Source organism: Ammodytes marinus, assembly GCF_949987685.1.
Source record: "Ammodytes marinus genome assembly, chromosome: 6".
Classification (NCBI taxonomy): domain Eukaryota; kingdom Metazoa; phylum Chordata; class Actinopteri; order Uranoscopiformes; family Ammodytidae; genus Ammodytes; species Ammodytes marinus.
This window is the reverse complement of record NC_137235.1, coordinates 26,474,249-26,494,814: the sequence shown is the minus strand read 5'-3', so window position 1 is coordinate 26,494,814 and position 20,566 is coordinate 26,474,249. Positions and strand designations below refer to the sequence as shown.

The 20,566-nt window shown below is 43.3% G+C and overlaps 1 protein-coding gene across 1 annotated transcript in view; it reads left to right on the top strand.

Annotated features, from left to right (window-relative positions):
• Positions 1-1,013: 1,013 nt before the first annotated feature.
• The window catches only part of maml3 (mastermind-like transcriptional coactivator 3), a gene marked incomplete at its 3' end in the record, with an annotated part of 100,949 nt that continues 81,396 nt past the window's right edge, over positions 1,014-20,566 (top strand). Inside the window, exon 1 of the mRNA XM_080028755.1 lies at positions 1,014-1,412. Within this exon, the coding sequence (XP_079884881.1) occupies positions 1,035-1,412 (378 nt within the window). The 5' untranslated portion in view covers positions 1,014-1,034. The remainder of the gene's footprint in view (positions 1,413-20,566) is intronic.

The following is a 20,566-nucleotide window of genomic DNA, read 5'->3' as shown; positions in this document are numbered from 1 at the left end:
TGAGATAGAGTTAGGCCACCTAAAGAGGGTTTAACCATTATACAGCACAGGACAGGACGTGGAGGGAGCACTCCGGTCCTCTCCGGGTTACTCTACGGAATCCTCTCCGGGTTTTCTGTGCGTCCGTCAGCGGGCTCCTCACAGCCTCTAGCTGGTTTTTACTCAACTCCTGTCCCGATATCACTCCGCTGGCATGGTGGAGAAGCGGACCTGATTATTGTGATGGTGGCAGGCGGCAGCCACTGACTACAGACTTCCGCCACTGCTTCCCATATCCGCGTTTTGCGCGTCGTCTGGGCTACTCTAGTTGCTCTACAACCGGACTACCGATGGGCGCCTGTGCTCTTTCTTATCCTCCAACTCAACAACATCTTCACCGGGATTTCTTTCAAACCAAAACCATATGAGATGCAAGTTCACTGGGAAACTCCGGAGCCCGTTCGGTTCAGGCAGCAAAACTTTTTCTCAAAGGACAACGCAGTAAAGCGGCGAGTGGACTGTTGCTGCCGCTCCTCCTCCGCGGGACGGTTTGTGTGTGTATGACCGTAGAGTGCCTGCAAACGTTCATACATTCACGGTATTGTTGTTGTTTTGTTTTCCAGCAGTTTTTGTTTGCAGCGTGGCAGCGGCTTTATTGTTGAATTCAGTTCGGGGCTTTTCTTTCAACTGTGGTCCCACTCAGGCTCGCTGTTATTTGTGTTTTTTTTTCGGGAGAGGTTTGTTTGGGAACAGTAGTGTCGAGGAGGCAAGAAGACACGGTCAATCGCAAGCCCTTATAGCCTTTACCATATGACTGGCGGGCTAGCAGCAGCCCTTTAAACCTGCCCTGCTTTTAGCTAGCTTCGTCGGCTGTCGTCGGTCGCAGGCTAGCCTACCTCCCGTCCGCTGCTGGCGACCCTTCTGCGGGTTGGACAGGGAGGGAGAGGACGCTAGGTGGTGGAGGTGGCCGGAGGAGGTAGAAGTGGCGGTGGCGGTGAGCTTGACGGGGGAGAAAGAAAAAAGTTCTTCCAAAATAGCAGCCACTCGGCGCAGTGATGGGGGACTTCGCCTCCCCCGCTGCCGGACCCAACGGCAGTATCTGCATCAACAACGGCATGAACCCGGGCGCCGGGAGCGTGGGGCCCGCCGGGGCGGTGGTGGGCATCCCTAAGCACAGCACCGTGGTGGAGAGGCTGAGGCAGCGGATAGAGGGCTGCCGGAGACACCACGTCACCTGCGAGAACCGGTACCAGCAAGCCCACGCCGAGCAGCTGGAGATCGAGCGGAGGGAGACGGTCAGCCTGTACCAGCGCAGTCTTGAGCAAAGGGCCAAGAAGTCGGCGGGAGGCAGCAGCAAGCAGCCGCAGAGCAAGCAGCCCGACCCGGACTCCGCTGCGTCCTCCACGGAACAGAGGAATAACACGCTCATAGCGGTAAGGACACACACTCTACATTCAATCACGGCCAAGCAACCCACATTATCACAACACACACTTTATTATGCACCGTTGTTTGTCATTCCTCCCATTCATGTTTCCCAAATATATTGGACTGCTGCAAACTGCACTAGACTACTAGTAGGCTACTTGTTCAACATTTTGAAAACTTGTTGAAAACACTGTTCACTGAGCGCTGGCAATTGCTTTGGAAAACACACACTTCACTCGTTCAAACCAAAGTACCAACTAGTGCGTTTGTTTACAAAGAAACCCGGCTCCTCTTGAAGAGAACAGACTGCCAGAGGGCTCCCAACTCTGCAGGATTTGAAAATGACAAGCCTGACAGGGTGACATTTGATCTTTTGCAACATCACGTCGGCTGCTTTCTTTTTCTGCACAAAGTATGAAGGCTGAAAGTTTGGGAGACACCAGGTCTAATCATTTTTTCAAGTTGAGTTATGTTCACCCTTCGAAACTTTGAACTAACTTCTGGAGGGTCTCTTTTTTTTTCTCTCTCTCTCCGCATGAAAACAACTTCTTGTTTTCTTCTTCTTTGTCTTTGGGTGCATATTGTTCTGCAAGACAGGCAGCATTAACATTGCAACACTGCTTCCTTGCTCTCCGCGGTAGCTGTTTATGCTCCACACCAAGTCTGTTCTGTAACCTTTGTAACCATAGTCTCAAAATTAACAGCCAGTGTTGCAAACACCTAACAGCCACCTTCTTACCAAGTGAACTCTGCAACCAGACCCATTACTGTACATGTTTTATACTATAACTTTTCTCTTGTCACATTTAACAAGAGGGCTCTACTTCTACCCAAAGACTGCATGTCTTTGTAAAAAAAAAAGAAAAAAGCTCACCAATGTTTCAGGAAATATACAATCTGTTAGTCCAATAGAGGCAATATAAACTCAGTGGGTTTTATAGGAAAGCTACAATGATTTCCTGTTGGGGGCAGTGGTAACATATGGACTATCGTTGAGTCCTTATGGTTGTCAAATGAGGATCTAGTTGTGAAGTACATTTTTTGTTTAACGGTGAGCAGCGTCCGCAGAGCAGATCTTTTAAATGAACAGATTGTGGTCAATTTACGTTGACCATAATGTCCTGATGTTTTTGACGTTGTTTCTCTGCATGACAGAGAGAAAGAAGGACATTGACGAAAACAGTTTGAGCGTTCCCCCTGTCCGCTGCACATCTCCTGTGGGCAAGCCCCCCGGTTTCCTTTTTTGGAAAAGACCAAAGGCTACATGTCGGGAATGTCAACATTGTTATCCCTTTTGTCGCTGAAATGAAGCCCCAGTTCCTCCCCCTTTTGAAATGCAAAATCAGAATCGCTCTTTAAAATTTCTTTTCGGACTGCCCTCGGTCGTCATTTTAAGAGCCACGCAAGAGCCTGACCAGCTACCAGCTTGAGAGAGAGAGAGAGAGCAGCAGTGATTTTAACAGTCTAAGACCTCCCTATAGCGACCCTTGTGGACATTAAACCGGACCGCCCATTAGATGGCTGGCAACAAATGCTCCAAGAATGGAAGGATTACTGCTTAAAGACACAGTGGCATCCCTCTGCTCCGCTCCCAGCCACTGATGGTGACACCTTAGATGCACACACACACACACGTGCACACACACGCACGCACACACACACACAGCATTCAGGAGCTAAATTACAAAGAGGTCTGCGTTGGTCCCCCCCTTTTATGCTACATTGTAAGTTCTTGCCATTGTTTAGGCAGTGAATTGTAAAGGAGATGAAAGGAAATGTGAGAGAGAGGTCTGCTGCCATCCCTCTCCTGGTTTTCTTCCCCTCTCTGAAGAGCACAGCTGCAGCTAGATGGCTGTCTGTAGTCACTGCAGAAGAAGCAGGCATTCTAGGAAAAGCCAAGTGTAGTATGCTGTTAATGCAAGTACACACACACACACATCACATGCATTACACAAATACCCACAGGGCCTTTATCCATAGGGGCTATGTTTATAGATGGTTTTTGTTGGCAGTATTCAGTGTTGATAGATCGGGTGTGTTTCGGAGGCAGTTTCAGCTACACCTAGAGGAGTGCAGTGGCAAATCTCTCCATATTTTATAGGAAGATTTTACAATGTAAGGCTGAAAATGATGCACATCGATCATTGACTGTTGCTGTACCGGTGGGCTTTTCTTGTATTTTTAATATGGTCATTGTCATTGTGAGGATTGTCATAGATGTGCAAAAAGTAAATGGATAAAAAGGCATAGAAATCAGTGTTGTCTGTTTGGGTTTCTAAGTGACAAAGGCAGCAACACGGCGGTTGACAAAAAAAAAATGGTTATCCAGTTCTTGCAGATTATAGTTATAAGTTGGCTTGTAAGTCCAGGGTCCACACAGTCTCTAAGTGTCTCATATTCATGAGCTTGTCGTATTGTCGAATGGTTCTCAGACACACCCACGTCATAGCAGGGGCAAGCCTATAATTATGGAAAGTGTGTGTTTGTGTTTATAGGCCAACTATTAGAGAGGAGCTAGGACAAGAAGACACTGTGAGCCCGTTCTGTCTTCAGTCTTTCCCACCATTTCTTTAAGGAGAATAGCAGTGAACTACAAAATATTCACAGCCGTAGCTATAATGGCCAAAGGTAGTCTGGGAGTTGATGTTTCAACATAGCCACATAACAGTGAGGACAGAGCGAGGCTTTGTAACTCGCTGATCTTCAGTTTCACAGTATGGACACGGTCACATTCAAAAGTGTAATTGTCTGATGATGAATGGGTCGCTTGCGAAGCACTCTGCATGAACACTTAAAACATTTCCGCAGTCTTCTCGATACTGTATCTGGATGACTTTGGCCAGCGAATATGCTAAACGATGGTAATAATGGATAAAGAGGGGTGGTAAAATGGTGTAGTAGCAAGCACACGGTGTCAAACTTAAAGGCACACTTAAAAAGATGATTATTGTTATTATTTCTTGGAGGGGTACACATGGTGTGTTGTTAGCGCCCTGTCAATACACACACACACACACAAAATGCATACCTAAAAAGTGGTCCTCAACGGTGGCAAGGCAACTGGCAAAATGCGCACACATCTAACTGATCAACCTAGATAATGTTGTAGTTTAATAAATTCATTTGAAATATTGATGTCATTGAAGGTACAGAAGAACCAAATACACAGGAGGGTAGACGCTATGTGTCTTTATTTTATTCCACTGGGTATATGCTGGATCGAGGCCCGTACTGTACATCATGGTCATTTACCTAAACAGGGATGTATTCACAGAGGTCCATGCAGACAATTGCAGGCATGGGCCGATAACAAACTGTGCGTCACACACACAGGCCTTAGTGGCTGTGTGGACACAGAGCAAAGAGCGAGTAAAGCTGGATTTATAGCTGGCTTACAATCCATCTGTAAAGCCCATGTTGGAGCCACTGTGGGGGCTGACCTGCTCCTGCTGCGGGTAAGAGCTAATACAGTGGATATAGACCATGTGGGGACATGCAAGACCTGTTATTGTTCATCTTGGCATGCTTGTTGTGTTTTGTCTCCTGTACATTTTTGACATAATGTTAAAGGTTGTTTCTCATTGATGGAACAAGTGAATATGCATTACATCCACCGTGTGTTGCAAGGGGAGCTATCCACACAGGCCAAATCTCACACTGAATTCAAGATCAAAACATCAAGTATTAATATAGCTTAACTAGTCTATGAATTTTAGACCATTAGTGATTGATGGATGGTGGAGTAACACTTGTTGGCGTTCACGTGATACTGAATTCCAGTTATAAATAAAAATCCAGGCAGTCCTTCCTTTTTTTTAAATATTGATGTTGTTATATGCAAGGCAAATATTTCTGCAATGATTAAAACTGTATGGCCATATTACCACATCTTACTCAAAAGGTTGACCCTTGGTGGTTTTTGAGATTGCTTGTACTAGTCAAAATCAGTCTCCTCACAATCAACCACTCATCTGTTCTGTGAGTGCGTTGAGAAACTAAATCCAGTGTTAATACACAGCCTATGCTCTGTAAACAAGTATGAGGGCTATATAGTTGGCCCCCTTTGTTTACATAGCAGGTTAAAGACCCTAGTCTGAGTATTAACACTTTTTTTCCGCTGTCACACAGTACGGACAGGTAGCAGATAGTGGACTGGACCGCTCATTTAAACACCAGAGCATCAGTTCTAAACAAAGATGTCTCCTTTCAATACTCCTGTACTGTTAGAAAGTCTGTTGTAAGTAAGCAGCACTGCACTAGAGGTCATTTGATGCTCTCTTCTTCCCCCAGAAGGTCACTTGACAACGAGCAGGGCCGAGGTGTGAGCTCCATCATGACACAAGAGAATCACTGGTGCTAATAACGCTTGTGTGCATGTCCTCTGGCTGTGTTGCATTCAAGCCCTGTTGAGGTCACTGTTACTGGAGAGATGTGTGTGTGTTCTGTGAAGCCTTTTTTTTTTTTTTTAGGATTGCCCTTTTTTGTTATATGTCAGCACAGAATGCCAAGTCTAAAAGCAGAAAATTGCATGTTGAGTGACACCGCAAATCTCATGCTCTCCATTGCTGAGAAGAGGTCTGCTGTCAAAGTTCATTGTGGCTGTATTCAACATCTTAACACCAGGTGACGTGGTCTATGTACTCCTGGCTTGTTATCCCAGCCAGGGGCTCGGACAAACAGCAGAACATGTTATCCAGTAGCTTGTCATGTTGAACTGTTACTGTAAGTCAGGCCACTTTCTTTTGCTTGAAATCCTGATAGAAGTTCAAACCCCGTGACCCCCGTAGTTACAGGCACGTGTCTCCGAACCCAAGAGCAGCGGCCCCCACCGGGTTGCTTTAAAAAAAATTAAAAAAAATTGTGACCTGGTACTTTTTTGTGACAAAACACACCAGTCATATGTGATTACCTAACGGCTAACAAGTTTACAGCTGCGAGGCGGAGGGGCACAGTGAGGAGGAGGGGGGAGGGGCTGCTCGTTAGTTCCACTACAACACAGTAGCTCAGGACACTCTGTCTTCAGCTCTGCTCTCGCTCCTTGGCATCCACCTTGCCGAGGAATGTCTCTAGCACGCACGGACGCACACACACACGCAAAACACACGCACATGCAAAAAACACACACGCAACAAATACACACACACACACACACACACACACACACACACACACACACACACACACACACACACACACACACACACACACACACACACACACACACACACACACACACACTGTTGTCCTGCTCAACTCTTGGCAGCAGAGGCCGGAGTGTGGGCGGCTGAGTTTTCATGAATCCGAGGCCTTCCCTCCCTCCCTCCCTCTGTTCACCACTTCTCTGGTTTCAGCGTTAGCAGCACTGTGCTAACGTAGCGTGTGGATGGGTCTTAGTGGCTATATAGCATTGTTAACGTCAGCTGGGGCACTGCTGCCCGAGTGCTATATTTAACACCCTGACATGAGCTGACAGTCACCAGTGTACGTACGTTGTGCACACATGCAGAGTGAGTGTGACGTCGACACACACCCGTGACATCACGGCCATGCTGTTTTTTTCCGACTCATTACCGGTTCATTACACTGACTCCCGCTGTTGTTTTATTTACTAACTGTCTTTTAAACTTGTTCCTTTTTTCTTATCTTTGCTGCTCACATATGCACACGTGTCTCGTCCTTTTTTTTCTTTTCTCCTCACCCCTGTCCCTCAGTCCCTACACACACGCACACGCTGGATGTTTTTGATTTGGGGCGGCTGCGACCACATTCCCTTCCACCCACGCTAGTTCATATGTTCTACTACAGGAACGCACGCATTCTGCACACACAGACCCCTCGAATAAGCCAGAGAGCCTCTGTTTGGGGCTGCTGGTGCAAGCTTCCTGGTCCAGTTCACAAAGCTTTAGTAACTTGAAGTGAAAAGTAAAAAGTTAATATTGTGAAGCCTGAAGCTAATTGCAGTAATAATGAGTACACTTGCATTCACGTAAGTTTCCAGCTTGAGTTGAGAAGTGTTCAGAAGGTTGGACTGCTTACATAATGTGTGATGGTTCAACAGGGAATGGCAGGAAGGCCTTGTTCAGGTTGCAGTCCTCAAATATTTGCTCAGCTAGTTTCATTGGGCTTCTTTAGTCTTCTCACCTCCTGACAGCAGTGTGGTGTTTTGCTGCTAAACGCTTCACTGTTAAAGCCTCAGTCTGGGATTTGAAGAGAGGGTTGCATACATTCATTTTTTTTTTGCCATTAATTTTGTGTTTCACCTTTTGCTTCAGAATTCGACATTTATACACACTTAAAGGTGCAGTGTGTAATATGACATCATCAAGAAAAATGCAGCTATTATGCACTAAATTAAACATACTCATGGATATTATAATTATATTTTTCTACCAAGTCTGCTATGAAAAAAATCCCAAAATTCTACACACTGCAGGTTTAAGCAGCAGCCCAGCCAACACACTTTTCTGGCTCAACTCGCTTTTGCATTTTCCTTTTCTGCACCAGTTTCACAGTGACGTGAGACAGGATGGACGAATGAGAGCGAGAGGCGACATGTGACAGAGGGCATTTAAACCCACACTGACGTCGGCAGCCACTTGTCAGACAAAACACCTGCTTGCTGGTATTTGTTGAAGGAGAGGGAAGAATGCTGCAGCTCCCAGACTGTGTTTACATGCAGTATGGCTTATTTGTAAATGCACTCCCAGTCTCGGAGAGCAGTATTGTATTATTCTCCATGGCATTAGTTAGCAAAGTTAACATATGGGAAAGCCCGGCCATGTATATTAAGATTATTTTAATGATTATGCTGTTTTTATTTAAAACAATCTGGACTTGTTGGCGCCAAATGGGGATATTATATATTATTGTATTAACTATATTAATAACAAGTACATTATGGGGTATTATAGCGTTTTTAGCAATAGCCCATACTTGACTCCACTTATAAGTTATGAGTCAATTAACAAGAGTTGATCAAGAGAAAAACTTATGGTAAACCAATCGGACACGCAGACATTTCAAGTCATTTTCAAGCTAAAATGTTGTCAACATGCTGCACATTCTCTCTGGCTTTCCCACGCCTCTCAGATGTTTGCAAAGCTTCTCTTTGTCATGTGTAATAGTAAACCGAGGAACCTTTGGAGTTTTATGTCCAACCAAACGAGACATTTCAAGATGTTGACTTTTGTATTATTTTCACTATTTATCCTCATTACATAGTCCAAACAATGTATTTATGTAGCAAATAAATAGATCATAATGGTTAGCAAATTAAAAGAGTGTTAATTAAATACTACTAATACTACTATATTAGCCAAACACATTTACATTTGTGTTCTCTTCTTGAGTATGTCACTGTGCTGAATGGATTTTCTTTTACATCTGACATAGTCCAGTATACTCTCTTTTGGACAAGCTATGAACCCGAGACACAGTTTGGGTTCCAGTTGGTCATTTCTGCGGCGATGTCATTAATCAATGCACCTGTACACTCAATACCAAAGTGTCTAAGATGAACCAGTATTATATCAGCCTGGCCGACTTATTGGTCTAGCTCTATACAGTGTGAAGCATGCTCCAATATCTACAATATAAAACGGCTGGCTCACTGAGAGACTTTTTAACTGCCTGACAAAGCGTTCCAAAGTAAACAGACAACCACTGGACGGCCTCTTCCAGTGTCTTTATCCTTTTGTCTTATCTCTGCCAGTTGTTTTTGCTGGTGCTGTCCCCTTTGTTTGGATTTTGTTAGCATGCTGCTAGCCTGCTCCTCTGGTAGCATTAGCATTAAAGGGGCCTCTGAACGGCAGTTTAGGCTTTACATTATTGATACCAGAATGGTGGGAACCCATCATTGTTCCTTCCAACCGCCATGTACTCTCGCTCACACACACACACACACACACACACACACACACACACACACACACACACACACACACACACACACACACACACACACACACACACACACACACACACACACACACACACGCAGTGCAATCGTTAAATATAGATGACGTTGTTATCAGAGAGGCTTAGGTCCAAGTGGTGTGTGTTTTTGTGTGTGAGCGAGGGAGAGAGACAGAGCATATGTGCCTTCTTGCATTCCTCATGATTGTCATAGTAGAGTGAATGTATTGTGCATTTAGACATTTGAATGTGTCGGTGATGGAAAAGCTTTTTGCGCCCACAGTCGTGATCGAATGCTGTAAACAATTTTTCGGTTTGATGATCAAACATGTGTGGCATATGACATGTTGATTCCATATTTAAATTATACCACTCGACTATTGGCACTACTTTGTGAGGTGAATGAGCGTTAAAAAGGAATAGAGAACTCTTCTATAAGCAAGCAGGCTTTTTCTAACATAACTACCTAACATAACTAGACCTGAGACTCTTGGTATAGGATCAATGTAGAAAGAAGAATAGCATACATTATTGGAGCGGCACGCGTTCTCCTTCCTGATTGGATAAAGGGTTGTGGTGGGAATACCAGGAAAAGTTACTTACTTACTGCAGAGTAACTGATAGACCACCTGTGTTTTGAATCCAGCACACACAGAATGAGTGATTTCTGTATGAATATAGGGCGATCATGTGACACGTATGTTAACAAAAATATGTCACTTACTTCCGCTTTAATGTAGTGGTTACGGTGATCGCTGTAACTTGTGTTGTGATTTTGACTTGGAAAAGACATGACGTTCTGTGTAACACAGTAGTACATATTTACTACTGAGGAAATATCACCTCCTCTTGACAAACAGTTTTTTCTTTAGCTTCCTGTTGGTGCCAGGCAACAACCCAGTGAACTTCCTGTTTAACGCAGCCGTTCAAACTCCAGGTCAACCAGGATTTGTATTCCCTGAAGGATAGTTTTTTCTTGCACTAAAGAGTATGTCCTTCCTCCACCCTTTTCCTAATTTCCCTTTTTACTTGTACCTCCAGCCGTCATACAGGGACCTCTGCTAATTCCCAGCTAGTTTCCTTTTTTCTCCCTTGTTGTCATTTTGTGCCTCTCCTTCCATTACTACCTCGGTTTGACCTTTGGTTTCCTCCCCTTTGTAATCTTCCCTCCGTACGTTTCCTTTTAGATCATTGACACCCACCTGTGCTTTGCTCTGTCTCTCTCTCTCTCTCTCTCTCTCTTCATCTTTGCGCCTTGTCTCCAGTGATCCCTGGTTCAGTCTCGGCTAGCAGGCTTAGCACTCTAAAGCTCTCGCAGCGCGGGTCGGTGGCAGGGAGAAATCCTGCACTAAGAGGGAATTACCCACCATACAGATACCAGCAACACACACACACACACACACACACACACGTAAACACACACATGTAAACACGCGCACGTAAACACACACGTAAACGTGCACACAGGTAAGCACACACGCATTAACAAAACACACACATAAACACACACGTGAAATCGCACGTAACAGGCATCTTTAAAATGAACCTGATTTATATTGCATAGCTTATAAATCAGCTTGCAGTGCACACACGTATCTGTATTATCACACACACACACACACACACACACACACACACACACACACACACACACACACACACACACACACACACACACACACACACACACACACACACACACACACACACACACACACACACACACACACACACACACACACACACACACACACACACACACACACACACACACACACACACACACTGATATCAGTTGAAATCGCATGTAACAGGCCTCTTAAAAATACAATCAGCATGCAGTGCACACATGTTTGTCCGTGGGTTTCTGTGTCATATGGTGCTAATTGTCGGGGATCTGTATTACCTGCCTCTTCCCTCCCTTTGTTATATGACATTTGCTGCTCTCACTAAGGCTTGGCCAGACCCCCCGCACCTTCCTATTGAGCCGGCGTCATGAATTTTTTATGAATGTGTGTGTGTGTGTGGGGCCTTCAGCTGCATCAATAGCCATTAGTGCAGGAGCCGGGGTAATTGTGCCACATTGGCTGCAGTGCGACACACACACACACACACACACACACACATACATATTATCTGATAATACTGCAGAGGGCAATATGGAGGAGAAGGCGGAGTGAAGACACACATTGGGGCAAAGGACAGTGTGAGGAGAGGCTATGTTCTGTTTGGCCGGACAATTAGCAACATGGTTGCTAAGCTACCGATAACTGATTTTAGGTGATTTCAGATGGGAAGTGTTATGGTATCACCACACAAAGTCCATTCATCTAGGCCTGTGTCACCTGACACGGACAACTATTTTTTCAACCAGATGTATTGTTTTCAGGTGTGATTTTCAGAAAATATAAAGAGCCATCATCTGTCAATCAATATCATATTTGTTGGTCCCACTGCTGCAGACCCCTATATTATGACCCTCACACATCTGTATAGCGATGTTTTTTTGCCTTTATCAAGTAGAGGATGCTGAGGCATCCCCCATTTTTCCTCCAAGGTTGAGGACTGCCTTACTAACTTTCCCACCGCAAGAACTATTTCCCGGGACTACAGACCTTTGCAGGAACTATGCGTGTTTCCACTGCAGGAACTATCTAAACTCTTTCTGACCCCAGAAAAAGATCCTACTTGGGGGTGTAGGACTTTGCATAGGTTGAGGAACCTTTGGGGCGGGGCTGTATCGCTGAAGATGTCTGATAATTCGAGTTGCCTGCTCGCAGCTCATGCTTTTCACCTGCGATGTTCAAATCTCCGCTTAGCGAGCGTCTCATTTCCTGGTTTGAATTTAACCCATTTGCGGCTTTATTAGATAAGTCAATGGTTACTGAAGGTGTGTAAGTGTAGTGCTTTAAGAACTCAATGGTCCAACTCAAATGGCGATGCACAGTGCTGCAAGATCTATCATTCTGTGGAACTTGATTCTTGGAAGTTGTTGTAGAGAGGAAAGGGCCATGTCCTCTGTAAATGTAAACCAGTGAGGGATAACAAACGTCTCTCACTATCACTGAACAGGGATGAAATACAGCAGCACATGGTAGAGCCCGTTGAGATGTACACTGGTATTTCCTCTGTGGGCAGCAGCACTGTGTCTCCCCGTTCCACTCAGTTGTACTTGTTTTGGTTTCCTGATGCGTAGAGCTGTGTTTGGTTGAGCTTGAACACTCCGTCAGCAAGCCTGTCTGTAGATCACTTCCTGAATGGGTCCTAAAATAGCAGCAACAACCATCACAACCAAGGAAACACTGCCAGCTGCTCTATTCAAAACCAACGCTCACTTTCTGCACTCTCCTCAGGCTTGTGCATTGTAAGGCAATATAGTTGTACTAGTATTGAACGCTTTAAGCCAAGTTATTAGGCCCAGTGTTAGCCGCTTTAGCAATACATTTAAAGAACAGACTTAAGAGTAGTACATCTCTTTTCATCTAACTCTCAGAAAGAAAGGGAATAAGCAAATTTACCTAAATGTCTTAAGAGCCAAGGGGACATTTCCAATAGTAAGCAAAGCATATGCAGTGCAGCTGGAGTTGTGTGTCTCAAGATTGCTGATTTTCCTAATCACATTTTTCTTTTTATTGGTCATAAATCACATCGGTATGTTCTGTTTATATCTGCCAAATAACAGTTAGAGTTAGCCCATAACTGCTAACTTGTCACGATTGTGACGCAGAGAATGTAAACAGACAGCGTTGACTGCTGCGTCACTCACTGCATTCCTCCCAGAAATAGCATCCATGCCTTCCTGTAGTGGAGATGCCTAAGATGTTATGGTTCAGTGTTTGTTTGGAACTATTAAGAATGTACAGAAGTGTGTAGGGCCAAGGGAGAGAATATAAAAGACAGTGGTAAAGTTGGATAGATTTTGACCAATTTGAACTTCTGGTTTCACTAACTTTAGCAAAACGTTATTATAACACAAACGACGCATCTTTGCTATCTTTATAAATCAGACAATTGGCTAGAACTTACATTTTACTGAAACCAGACGTCCCCTAAGATCGGGTAATATTGCTAAGGGCGCACTCACACTAGGCAAGTTTGCCTGTTTCGTGCTGCAGGAAGATCCCCCCCCCCTTGCCGCCATTGTTTACAATAATTGTGGGGAAGAAAGGTTGCGCATGGACTCCGTCATCCAGCTCACGTTGCGTATCTGTGCGTGTGCGTGTGTCATCTCATTAGCATCTGTGCCGTTCTCTCTGGCACACCTCTCCCAAGTGTGCCGTGGCCAAGGAAGTGTTTCCGTGCTGGAATACGGATGGCGTGTTCACACTAGCCAAACGCTCTAGACTTTAGTATGCAAATGAGATCGGCCACGGTACAGAGGCCCTATTGTGAGTGCGCCCTATAAGTCTATTTCGGGTCAAAAATGAGGTTGTAGCAAAGATGCATTGTGCTGTTTTTTAATAACGTTTTGCTAATGAGTTATTGATCCTGGAAGTTTAAATCTGTCAATATCTTTCACGCTCTTTTCAACAGTCTTTAGCCTATTACCTGTCAAGTGTATTCTCTACATGGGATTTGGTCCTTATTCTCTCAGCCATGTATTTTCTCTATATTCACAACATTGTATTTTAGTTTTCTCTCCCGTGACCCTAACACTCTTCCATAAGAATTGGAAAATTGAAATGGGATTATTTTTGTCTCTGTATCTTGTCATTCATCATCATCATCATCATCATCAACTTTTATTATTAGACTCAAGGTCCATTTAAAAAAAAAACATACAATACAAGAAATAGACAACACACACATAAATAAGAATAAAAACATACCGACCAATTATAAAAGGCACTTATACCAATGCCTCCAAAGGTATTCTTCGACACTTCTTGCCTTTTCTTTTCCTGAATTTTCCCCCCCTTCACCTTTCAGTCTAACTTTTTCATTCCCTCTTCTTAGCTCAGCTCAGTTTCATTATATATTTTTTAATTTTATTTGACTAAATTGGCCTTTCCAAAGTCTTCCAGCCTGCCAGCCTTGTTCATATCCCAACATCTCCTCAACCTCTCGCCCCCCCCCCCCCTCCCTTCTCCTCTAGAGTGTAGTAGGTCTCCACAGAGGTGACAAGAAAGGGCAGATGTTTACCGTGCGCTCTGCTGTCATAAACTGTTCACTTCAGTGTCTCTCACGCAAACCGATGGCACACACAAGATGAGCTCCAAATAGCTCCAAAAAAAACTACATTTCCCTGAAGATTTTGTTGCAGATTTGGGTCAGACGTGGTATGATTTATTTTTTTTGGTCAAACGAGCTTTGTGGAATCTTCAGCATAACGCTTTGCTGGAACTCTTTTATGATAATGCCCCGTAAGTCTTTCGTATGTGAAAAGTTGTAACTGTTTCAAAATTCAACATTTCCACTGAAATAGGTAAAGCATAGCCTTGTGTGTTATTTTTCAAGTAACCTTGTGTGTTATTTTGTAAGTAACATTTACGCTTTTTAATATGAGCCTAGGCAAATGGTGAATGAAGAGTCAACACGTAGAAAGCAAAATAAAAAACAGTGCTGTACTATTACTTTTTTGTAAATTATTAGCCAATTATAGCACATAACCTAGTCCTTTTGACAGGTTATATCTTATCCATCCCATCAAAAATATTTTCAAAGTTATGTTGGTTAATTACGGCTTCTGCTAGTATGACGAATGTTATCACCTTATTTTTCTAAGGTAGTATCGGAAAGTACCTAAATACTATCGATATCCCTATCGGGAAAAGGGTAGGATTAAATAAGTGTATACTTCTTCCTGCTCCTTTTCAGGCATATCTCAGAAATACAGATAATTTTTTTATTTTTTATTTTTTTTTGTGAAAACATAATTTGTTTATTGTATTTCCATGATTTTCATTTTGTTTTGTATGTTTGATATGTCTGAAATAAATTGAATCAAATCAAATCAAATCAAATCGGTACCTGTATCAAAACACACAATTTTTGTTATCACGACAAAACTAAAAGAGCAGTGCTTATGCTCTTTTCAAGCTCTGTAATTGTCACTTTTCCCTGTTAATGAAAAAAAAAATGTCCTGAGTGTGATTCCTGTTTTATTTTTTGTTGCCTCGTTGACGGTTAAAGAGCCAGTGGGTTTTTTTAATGGATAGTTAATGACTGCCGTACAAAAACATAACAGCGAGAGCCCCCCCTGGAGACTCCTTACTGTCAGCCAGCCCAGGTCCCTGAGGAGAGGAGAGAATAGTCCTAATCTTTGTTGTGCACGTACACTAAATATTTTGGAACATTAACAGTGTATTTTCCACACCATTGCTTTTCCACTTCATTACACCTGTGTGCTAGGCAAACAGGTTTTTGAAAACACACAATATGGTCTTTGCTAGTGTAAGCTGCTTTCAGTATGCGGATAGACAAGGAGATACTCTCCTACTTTAAACATCTTGAGCTGTAGAATCAGGTTCTGAGAATGGACCACCGCCTGCCCAGTCAGCTCAGAATAAATAATGCATTTTTTGTGAATTCAAATATTGCTTTATAAAGCAACGATTCAAAATACTGTATAAGTATACATATATATATATCAGTGCAAACTGCGGCAGCAACACTGTAGACAACAAATAATAATAATCATCGGTTTAAAACATTATAATCTAAGTTACAATGATTAGAACTATGAGTCAGAATTCTGCCTGCTGAAGCTAGTAGCTGCTTTTAAAAATTACATTATTATATTATATATTATTTTAGCATCAACGTGTGCCTTGCTCTGGGGTTAAGGTTAGTATGTGGTTATGGTAGTTAGTCGGTCGAGGATCTAGACATTTCTGGTTCCCAGAGGATGAATCCTACTGACTTTTTTGACCACCTGTCTTTAATCCCCATTACATAGATAGAGTGGCACTTTTTGTGCACCACTGGTTCCGGAGGCTTTTCATTCTGCAGCATAATCAGACTCTAATGCCTTGAGCAACACAATTGATCCAGTTCAGGTTTTGCACTGCAGGCAGATATGGCAGCATTTTGATTTTGTCCTCTTTTTTTCCGCAAAAATGTTTACCTGTGACTCTCAGTCATTTCAAGTCATGGACAAGCCACAAAGAAAGGGAAATGTTCTGGAACAAGTAATGGAGGTCCACTGTTTGTGAGAATGTTTCTTTCCTGCAGAGGGCAGGTAAAGGAAGCAGACTTGTGGATCCGGCAAAAGAAATGGCACAGAGCCCGAGCTGGCACAGCTGCACGTACACATGAGCTTCCCATTAGCCGTTTCTGTCTCTCTCTTTCTCTCTTTCTTTCTTTCTCTCTCTCTCTCTCTCTCTCTGTCTCTGTCTGTTTTTGTCCGTCTGTCTCTCTCTTTGTCTGTCTTTCCGTCTCTCTCTCCCCTCCCCTCCTCCCTCTGAGTGGCTGTTTTTGTGGATTGTTCTCCTGTCGTTGTCATAGCGACTGCGATGCAGACAGCCCGAACAGGCTGCCTGTCTGCTTGGATCTGTCAAGTGTGTGTGTGTGTGTGTGTGTGTGTGTGTGTGTGTGTGTGTGTGTGTGTGTGTGTGTGTGTGTGTGTGTGTGTGTGTGTGTGTGTGTGTGTGTGTGTGTGTGTGTGTGTGTGTGTGTGTGTGTGTGTGTGTGTGTGTGTGTGTGTGTGTGTGTGTGTGTGTGTGTGTGTGTGTGTGTGTGTGTGTGTGTGTCTGATAAAACGCCAGAGTGCTCCCGGCTTCGAGAGGAAGTGTTTGGAGAATTATGTAATGTCCTCTTTCTTTTTTTTAAAGGGGGAAAAAAGTTTAGAAGAAGAAGAAGAAAAAGAAAGAAAATCATATTTGGATGTCTCTCTCCGTCTGCATATTTCTCAGTACGCCAGTGTTTATGAATGCCGTGCAGTTTGAGGCATGGATCTTTCAGAGTGTCTAGGTCGCCCGGTAAAGATATGTTGTCTTTACTCAATACATACTGTGTCTCTTTTAGTACGAAGAACACCGTTTTCAAACACACGCACCCTGTCGGGCTGTGTGTGTAAGTGTGTGTGTGTGTGTGTGTGAGTGGGGGGGGGGGGGGTGGGGGGGGGGGGGTTGAGGCTGTGAGGCTCTTTCCTGTGTGTAAAGTTTCCACTGAAGCTGTGGGCTCTGTGCCAGGATACCACCCTGTATAGAATGGGGGGAGGAGGGAAGGAGGAGAACAGTGGGATGGGATGGGATGGGAGGAGACAGCGAAAAGAGTTAGAGGAAGAGAGAGAGAGAGAGAGAGGGAGAGGGGGAGTGAGGGAGGTTGGGCTCCGTGCCGAGTGGGAGGGGTGTGAATCCCTGTGACGCTGCCCCTTCTCCCCGCAGAGTGCCGTCTCATTGGAGGACATAAGGGGCTCTATAAATAGGCCCCTAATCTGCGAAAGAGAGTGCTAAAAATAGAGGTAGAGAGAGATGCAAACAGACAGAGAGAAGAGGGGGGGATCGAGAGACAGTTTGATGATACACACTTGTAAACAGAGAGGGAAAAGTTTTGAGAAGTCATAAAAAAAATGCCAAAGAAAAATTGATGTCCGAGGTTGGGAAGGGGAAAACTCAATCAATGTCATTTAGAAACAGTAGAGTGGTGAAGTTCAGACTCACTTTGGACCTGCTGTCAGTGCGTTGAAAGTTTTAAAAGTCATATACAGCTCTGGAAAAAATGAAGTGACCAATCTGAATTTTTCTTCAATCTTTATCTCTACATTACTTAATGGAAATGCTCTTAATGACATATGTTTCATTTGTTAGAAATATTGTTGATTAGTTAAGGAGCAAAACCAAAATGTTCATTCTACTCAAACATTTACCTATAAATAGTCAAACAAGAGCCACTGAACATTTGGAATGGTCTCTTACATTTTTTCCAGAGCTGTATTATTCTGACTTTCAGGTTCAAAATTGTAGCGTGGGTTCCTACTAAGAACTGTTTGTCCAAAAACACCATTTTATATGTCTCACAGTGCTTTGGCTGAATCTCCTATTTTCAGCCTCTGTCTGAAATGCTCAGTTTTAGGGTCAGTCTCTTTTAGCCCCGTCATAGTACAGTTGTAAACAATAGACTGTTTTAAATGGAGCCTTCGAGGATGCTCTTGATATCCGAGTGAGTCAGCTGCCCAGCATTGCGGTTGTTAAATTGTAACAATCTAATCCAAACAAATGCTAGACATAGAAAACAAAGACTTCCCAAAAAAAAAGCTTACAGCAGCTCCACAAACAAGCAAGTTGAGTGAACACAAATTGTATTGTTCACAACTGTCACCCACTTAGTTTTATAGTTTGTTATGTATTGGACATATTGACTTCTGTTATGACCTTTTTAAATCAAGCCAACACCATTTTTTTTCAGTCAGGGTTTTTTTTAAGCCTCTGAAAACTTAATTTCAACTATAGTATTCAGTATTTCTCCACAACTTAAAACATTCATTACTCTATAAGCTGAAATCAAACTTAAAACCTATCCTCAATGAATATGTATTTAGTGATACACTCACAAAGTTTAAACTATTTTTGTTGCACACACATTTGAACCAACTTTCTAGAATATCTGCTTAAGTAAATGCTAATCGAATGTGCGTTTTCCCATCCACTGCTAAAGGTAGTTGCTTTCCTGGGAGAATTTGCGCCGGCAGCTGTTGATCTAGGCTGGGTACTGTTAAGCCGTGGCAGAGGAAGAGGGCACAATGAGATGGTATGATTTTAAAGAGCGCCAGTCAGAAACCTGAAGCAATGAAAAAAACTTGATGGAAATGTAACTTTTTCTTCATTTTATGTATTTGTGTAGAAGGTTTCGGTCTCCTTATTTGGATCTGAAGAAGTCACATGTCTTTTCTGCGTCACCATTTGCTTTATTTATAGCTCTGTTATAAAAAAAATATTAAAAAAACTCTTGCCCCTCAGCAAAGTGTCAACTCCTTTTTATTAATATATTTTTTTCCACATATACTTCAAAGAAAAGCTTATTAAAACAGGTGGATTGAAGCCCACTTAATGACATTGCTGGCAACATAAACAGACAACGCTCAAAACTGTGGCCACATTTTGATTCAGACAAACACGAAAAATCGAAAAAAAAGCTGCAACTTCCAGTCCAAAAAATATTTGGTTCTAAAAAGTGAAAACTGCAAGCAGCCCTGTGCAAACTAAGTTCCTCCCTGGTAATTCAACTCTTAAGATAAACTTTTTCATGTCTTCTAATCTCCTGTCCTCTCCAACCCCCTACTTCTCCCCACTCATTCATGGCTTTCTCAAGTCTCTAATTATGTTCACTTGCTAAGTAAGTTGGGAGGGTGGGAGTGCGTATGTGTGTGTATGCGCGTGCACTCATGCGTGTGTATGTGTGTGCTCTACAGTCGCCCGCATGTTTAAGCCTGTAATTATTGCTCTTTAAGATGACAAAAAATTCAGAGAAAATGTTAAAAGGAGTCGGCCCGGGCGTGTGCATGTGTGCGCACACAGGGCCAGCAGAGAGAAGCTAGAGTGGGAGAGAGGGGAGGTGGCGCACTCTGGTTCTCCTTTAAAGAAAATAATCTTATTCTTTGCTCTCAGAAACCTTGGGAGAAAGGTCATTGCAAATGTTGCAGTGGAGGAAAGAATGCTATAATTCAGTCACGTGTCTTGTGTGTTAGTCAGGACTTGGAATTGGAACCAATGACTGGCCAGTTCTAAAGAGTGGTGCAGGCTTGCTTGGTGTGAATCTGAGTATAATGACTCTATTTTTAAAGGTGTGTGTGTGTGTTTCAGAAAGTGACTCATCATTTGTATTTGTGCACGTATACGGTAACCCAACACCCAACACAAGCCAGTGAAGGTCCAGACTGCAACACTTATTATAGTCCCGCGACCTCCCACCGGGCCATGGCTGTTCATTTCTTGTGTTTTTTCTTTCTTCTCTTCCGTATATTTTCCCCTGTGTCATTTTTGTCTGTATTTTTTCCCCCCTTCTTTCAATTTCCATCCTCCTCTGTTCTCCGTCACACATTTTTAAAATAACTCGCATACTTTCTTGATATTTCCTCCAGCGTCACTGTGTCTTGTCATTTGCTCCTAACATCAAGAGGATTGGGTCTCTCGGTTTGAGTCATAAGCAGAGTGAAACCATCTTGTCACTTCTCTCCTGAGCTCTAGGTAATGTGAGGTCGCCTCAGCCTCCATTGTGGCTCCAATGCTGTGTGCGCAGTTGCACTGAATGTGAGGTTGCAGTACACCCCACGCATGCAACTAGCTTAAACTCTGTATGTAATGAC